This window comes from Syzygium oleosum, unplaced genomic scaffold, assembly GCF_021117445.2.
Source record: "Syzygium oleosum isolate NSW1041296 unplaced genomic scaffold, Sole_v2.1 Sole_v2.09, whole genome shotgun sequence".
Classification (NCBI taxonomy): Eukaryota; Viridiplantae; Streptophyta; class Magnoliopsida; order Myrtales; family Myrtaceae; genus Syzygium; species Syzygium oleosum.
This window is the reverse complement of record NW_026607493.1, coordinates 7790265-7797145: the sequence shown is the minus strand read 5'-3', so window position 1 is coordinate 7797145 and position 6881 is coordinate 7790265. Positions and strand designations below refer to the sequence as shown.

General features: G+C 44.6%; 1 protein-coding gene across 1 annotated transcript; it reads right to left on the bottom strand.

Annotated features, from left to right (window-relative positions):
* Window positions 1-1601: 1601 nt before the first annotated feature.
* Window positions 1602-6009, bottom strand: LOC115693369 (uncharacterized). The gene is made up of 3 exons (XM_030620347.2): window positions 5894-6009; window positions 2298-5011; window positions 1602-2208 (listed from the first exon to the last, which is right to left on the bottom strand). Exons 2-3 carry the CDS (start codon window positions 4845-4847, stop codon window positions 1915-1917), a joined length of 2844 nt encoding a protein of 947 aa, XP_030476207.1. The 5' UTR covers window positions 4848-5011; window positions 5894-6009; the 3' UTR covers window positions 1602-1914.
* Window positions 6010-6881: the final 872 nt, after the last annotated feature.

Sequence of the window (6881 nt, the reverse complement as noted above, 5' to 3'; positions counted from 1 at the left end):
TAGGAGTTTTCTTGTTGTTTTTCTCTCTTACATGTACCTTTTGTTCTTAAAATCAGAATCTGAAACTTTATATGTGTCGACTTTACCAGTGATGCTCTGGCTGAGTTCGGGCTGTCCATAATAGTGATCGATTAGGTCCCTAACATCCCTAGGAACACGGAGAACTTCACGGATTGCAATTTTGAGCTTCCCGTTTGAGGGATATAATTTTTCGAAACTTTTGGAAACTACTATAACAGTAACTATGACCTCCAGTGTTCCGCGTCGAATTTCGTTGATTGCCAACCAAATTTTGGGTCGGAGGAGCTTTGGGTCTTCCAGTACAAAGAGCTTTCTTTTGAGTATAAACTCACTCGAAACGGTGTTCAGTCAAAAGATATATGATGCGCCAAAATTCGCCGAGCGAGATGGGACTAGATATGTTATAAGTTATGAACAAGACATCGCACACGTGATATTATTAAATAAAAGTGGTGTTTAGAGTTGCATGAAACTAGATCAGACGTTTGCAACCATATGACATGGAAAAGTATCTCTTAAAATAATTTGAGAATTGATTATTTGTGAGATTGGTTTGAGAAATACTTCATGAAATGGATTCTTTTTTATGGAAGGAATTGCCAAAGGTTATATATATTGATCGGCGAACCTGTTTTATTCCGAAATGGTTTTGCGACTGGTGGAGGAATTGTCTCGGTAGTTTATGCTATTGTCGCTATGATCTAATCCCACTGAAGGATTGTGAGTATGCTTACCGTTCTCAAGACGTATTGTATGGACCGATCCACCCGCTGATATAGGTGGAGGGCAAGGGCGTTGCGGTGAGGGTCGGCACTGACTATACTGCCATGACAGCAATTTCCTGCCAAAATTGTTCGAAATGATTAAATTGCCAATTCGTCAAAAAGTTTAGGACTAAATTGTCAAAATGTTTATGACTGAATTGGCATAAGTGTAATAGGTTTAAGATTTTTTTTGGTAATTTCTTCGATTTGTAATACTCACCGAGCAGAGATTTGCTTATACTGTTCATCTCAATTCTTTTCAGTTTCTACTACTACCGGCGAGTTGGACTAGAACGGAATCAGCAGGGGACTTTTTTTTTTTTTTTTTGGGTCGAAGGCAGGGGACTTTTGGGAGTTGAATTTAGGTATATACTTATTGGGGTTTTAGTTTGTTAGCATTGGAGATGAATATAATCTTTTTTGTGGACTTTAGAACCCTGACAAGTGACAACTTCCGGAAGGTCCGCTATGTCATTTTCCTGTGTGAAGCTTACTTTTCTAGATTTCTGGTGAATTTCAAGTTTAGGATCCATTTGGTTTGGACACTGGAAAAAAAATACTTTCCTAGTGAAAAGATCAAAAGATGATACCGAGGAGAAAAGACGACCACGAAAACATTAGTTGAAAATATTTACGTTGTCAATTGGGAAGAAATATACAGAACTCTTGACCAGCATAATTCTGTAGGCTCCTCTGTAGTTGTAGGATTGCTATTGAAAGTGAGGAGGAAAAATGAGAGGAGAAAAACAAAGTGCTCAGCCAGCAACACTGCCAAAACTTTTAATGTTGAGTCTGTTTGTTCTGCTGCTGCTGCTATAAGCTTGAGAGTAGTAGACGTTACATTCACTCAAGGACAAAATGTAGGGTACACTTAACTGATGTTATTTTTCTTTATACAAGGCTGGTTCTGACACAGTGCTACCCCACTTGCATAGGAATGCAATGGCAAGACAAATTCGTTTCCGAACGTTTGCATCGAAAGGATCTTTCTCGATAGTCATTTCAAGTCTCTGACGACATATGTCCGCAATTCGCCACAGTTTTTCAAGGCGCATTACCTGTTTTGCCGTCGTACCGAAGGTTTCTCGCTGCCGGAATGTAAATATCCATCTCTGCGGAAAGTTCAAGTTCAAACTCTTCCAACAGGGGACGGGGGAGGGAATGGAGCATATTTAGCTCGGCCTTGTTTTATCACAGACGGGGCTTTCATTGGGACCTTCCTATTCAAAGCCAGTTCTCCCACAGTGCTTATTTCAGGCGAGCAATCACCTTCAGATGGATCGGAAGAAGTTAGACAGCTAAGGACTGCAACGCATATGGAAAATGCTTGTAACAATGAGATCGACGAATCAAACTCGATGGAGTAGATCCCCTTCCTAAACGGTGCTAATCTGAAAATGGGGCTTCTCAGTTGAGCTTCTCCCTGCATAACGAGAACGGCACACAACATCATGAATGATAAAGCTGCACAAGATGCGTGATAGAAAGACGTCAATCATATCAAACAACTACCTGGACAAAAAGTTCGAGGCAATCTGAGATTGAGCAGGCTTTTGAGTTGGGAGTATTAGAGAAAGCATTCTGATTAGAGAGCACGCGCAATTTGCACCCAATGTCCCAGCCACCGCAATCACATGATCCACCAGATTTCCATCTGTAAACCAGCGGTGAAGGTTCCCCCTTGTTAGGCAAGCCGTGAACACCCCCTGGAAGTATTACCGTCACGGGGCAAGGTTTATGGTTTAAATTAGCAAACTTGCAATCGCAGTTATGCTCTAGTAAAGAATCTTCAGGGTTACAGTCACTCGAATTTTTACAGCAATCTGCTTGTTCTCCATCACATCTAAAACTATCAGCTCCTATCTTGAAGACAGCGGCTGCAAGTTCCCTGTTAGGTAGAAAGTCTGGCAACTCTGCATCTGCCTGTCTTGCACCAGACAAGACAAACTCTCTTGTAATAGTGTGCTCACCGAAACTTTCTGCTGCCAAATGAGAAAATGTTTTGTCCGTTACCTGCATCTGACCAACCATACTGTACTCAAAATCACCTCTTTTAACTTTGCTTCCTTGACCCATCCACCCACCTCTCTTCTTGATTTCATTAACAGAGTAAAAGGTGTAGCTACGACCAGCACCATCCTTTCCAGAAGGGGGTGAATCTTTCATTGTGGCTGCAAGAATGTTGCTATTGTTGTCAACCACAAACTTGAACAAAGGTAGCCCATTCTTTATAGTGAGCTGCAATAGAGCTTGAACTTTCGATTCGTCATGCTTTTCAACGACTAGCAGTTCATTGGCAGTTATTGGCCTAGGGCTCATCGAGTGCAACTTCCCTTTGAATGGCGTGATATTTTCAGCTAAACTATGAGAATTCGCTGATCTGGACTTCAGCAGCGGGTCCAGCAATCTTCTTAGAGGGCTAGACCTACCTCTTGTTGGAGCATTCACTTTCTCATGGCTTGAGATGTCAAGACAAGGAGCATCTCCAGTTCCCACTGGACCAGACTTGGCACTGACATATGTCGAGCTCAACTGCGGAACAGAAGCATTTTCTTTGAAGCTGAAACTCTTCCTCATCCGACCTAAACTAAAGCTGAATCGGCGGCTGGGAGATGAACTGCTGCCTCTTCTTGATTCCATTTCAGCTGCTTCTAGCTCCAGTATTTTCAGGTTAGCAGCTAGATTTTGATTCACCAGCGCACTGCTTGACCGGTGCTTCCGACCACATTTGACTTCTGAGGAAATATCAGTCAGTTTCTTTACACTAGGAAAATGGGGAGATGAATCAGGAGACAGCATCGCAGCTTGGTGAAGTATTTCACAATGAGTTGTGTCATGAGATGGCAGAGGACAGGAGTATGGAATTTCAGGACATAGTTCAGTGGAATGGTCCTCAGAGAGTAAGGAACCAGAGGAACTATTCTGATTTACTCGACACGAACTCTGAGCTGGGACTCTTATGATATCATTTTGCTGTGACATCTCTGCAAGATTGCTCTTGGGAAATCGTTTGGGTAAAAGAAGAACTATGTTTGTCTGCTTCCCAGAAGAGGACTTATAATCCAAATGTATATCTGAATCCCGAAGGCCATCAACTTTTTCATTAATTTCATCTTTTTTTGCAATCATAGAGACATTAAGTTTCCCTGATTCTGAAGATGATGAAGCACCTATACCTGAAGTGTTTTCTTGCTCTACATAATTTTCTGTAGAAACCGGTTGAGGGATTTCCGCAACCTTCTTCACTACACGAGCATCAAAACCTCTGAAATTCTCCTTTGAACTTCGAAAATTCCTGCGGTTTTTCGAGTTCGATGGATTATTGGTACCCGAAGCAATCCTTTTACCTTCTTCAGTCCTGCCGGTTTTATGCTTGATATTAGAATGGTTTCCTTCAGAAGATTCATATGTGGAAGCTAGTTTCTTCTTCATCTTCTCATCAAAAGTGAAATTGGAAACATATTCGGCATCTTGAGTGCGCATGACTTTTCGGTTAGCTGGTCTTGGACATTGAGAAAGACCAAAACTAGCGGAGGCCTGTAGCTTGCTTTTCTGAGCAAGTATCTCAGTGCGAGCATCACTGGGTAAGTTAAATGACCCTTTAGGGATATTCGACGACTTGTCGCTGCCATACAGAGATGAACTGAACCTACCTCTTCTAAAATCACAGTTTGGACTCGGCTTCCATTTCTCAAGATGTGCCCAATCAAGAACTCCGACATTCAGAGCCTTACCTTGAAGGTTTTTTCCCTTTTCCATGCTCTGGAGATAGCCCGGCAAGTTTTTCATGTGCTTGACAAGCTCATCATCCTTGGTGACCTTTCCCTTGAAGAACTGCTTCCGTTGATTTCCTGAAGTATTCTGGCAGATGGCTCGGGCATCTAAACTTTCTACTGGTTCACAACGCTGACGCACATTTTGCAGACATTGACGATTTTCAACCTTCAACTTTTCTGGGAACTTTATAATTTCAGACCCACGAGGTGACAAGATCCGCTCCTTCCCCTTCTTGGCGATCTGCTGAAGCTTTGGGTAATTTTTCACCTCAACGTCTGTTCCCATATCTCCAGCAGATACTAGATTTAAATTTCCAGATCAAACATCAGATGACATGACATTCTCAGAATTCACATCCGGGCTTTTGCCCACAGTTCACGGTGACAAATGGCTCTTCCGTGACAATCTGAATGTGCTACCGAACGGAAGGGTAAAAAAAAAAAAAGGCCCTGCAAACAAGGAGGACAACATGTGAAACAGAGGAAAAGGCCGAAGTGAATAAATGCAAGAAGGCGGTCCTTTTCTTCCATCTGCCACAAATAGATGACATGAGAAACGCATCAGGCCAGCATAATTCAGGGGATACAAGGAGAGTTTAGTCTCGATAAAAGAGTTAGTATTTCCACTTGCACATACGTAAGGCATGCACAATTATATGCTTCGAACATTCTAATGGACAAAAAACACTTACTTGCACGCACCCAGCCAAAAACCAAAAAATAAAAAGAAAACGCTGGCGTTGTTACAAGGACCCAATAGCAGAAACTTGCTGGTCTTTAACAATGGCAATGGGTAGGTGACAATAGCAGCTTTGCGTACTGGATTTTCTTCATCGTGAATGAAGGACGGACTGCCCAAATTTGGACCCGAAGACGAACTCTATGTTCTACATCGGCCTTTATATCAACGAAATCGTCCCGGGTTATTCACCGGCATTGCATGTAAACTCGGAGTCAATGCCATGGACGCCGGATCTAGTAACCAAAGCAAGAACCCAAAAGTTTCAAGCGCATAAAAAGGAAGATTCCCCGCGGAGTCCCCCAAGAAAATTAGATTCACGCTCCAAATGGATTATAGCTTACAAATCCAACTAGCAGACCAGCTAAGAAAGCTCCGAGACAATCCAAACAGGCTCGACAAACTCTCCCACTCTCCACGGGGCTCTCTCAGCCATCGAAACGAACGGAACGCGAAGATACGAAAAGAGATGACCCGGAACGCTCGGGGGGGCGGCGGCGAAATAGCCAAACGCACGGCGAGCCACCGCAACCCAAAAACAAGAGAGCACACGACCCGGCCACTCTTGGCGGGAGATCAGACAGAGAGCTTACCGGGAGACGAACGGCGGCGCGAACCGCGCGGGACCGCCGCGAACCCGGACGCGAATCGGGGGAACCGCCGGACGCCCACGACCCAGGATCCCCCCCCTCCCCGCCGGGAAGCGGAGCGGCGGCGAGGCAATGCGGCGAGAACAGAGGGAGACGAGGGTCGCGCCAAGAAATGGAGGCGGAACCGACGCCGACGGATCAGCACGTCAACTTGTATACACGCGCACGCACACTGTGCGTTACGGCTGGCTAGCTAGCTAGCAAAGGGCCCTGGATTGCTTCGGGGGAGCAAAAAAAGGACAAAAAGTTCGAGACGAAGTTGCAGACACACCACGACTCTCTCTCTCTCTATCTCCCGCAATTTTCTTCCGTCTCTCCCTCCATCACCGAGCAGGAGATGGAGGCGGAGGAGGGAAGGGGAGCGATGGAGGCGAGGGGGGGCGTTTCTGATCGGACGGCGGAGAGCCAACCGCGGGGGGGTTGGGTTGGCTGGGTGGGCCCCACGTGGCGAATTGTTTCCCAATACCGAATCCCGATGCTCGCGTGCCCACCGGGGGGGCCCCACCGCCACCGCTTTGGTCCCCCCCCCCCCCCCGGTCGTTGCGTCAGCCCAGATATACTGATTATTGTTATTATTATTATTATTTGGGATTATTGTTATTATTCGGGATTAATATTTGGGATTATTACTATTGTCAACGTGATCGATTCATACGAATCCGACATCCCAAAAGAATATTTCTTTCACCTTTCTTGCCCTAATTGTCTGGTACGCCAGAACCAGAATTCTCCAATCATATGGCATAAGGACAAAGATCACGGGTCCTACCGAATTCGTTTTCGCCCCCCGTGAAATCAGTCCTCAATCGTTGGTTGGATAGATGAATCCGGATTATCCTTCTTCGTTTTTTTTTTCCGAGAAAATTATCACGAATATAACCATAAATCTATTATACGGAGGCCAATTCAGTCATAAAAAAAGAGTTAATTT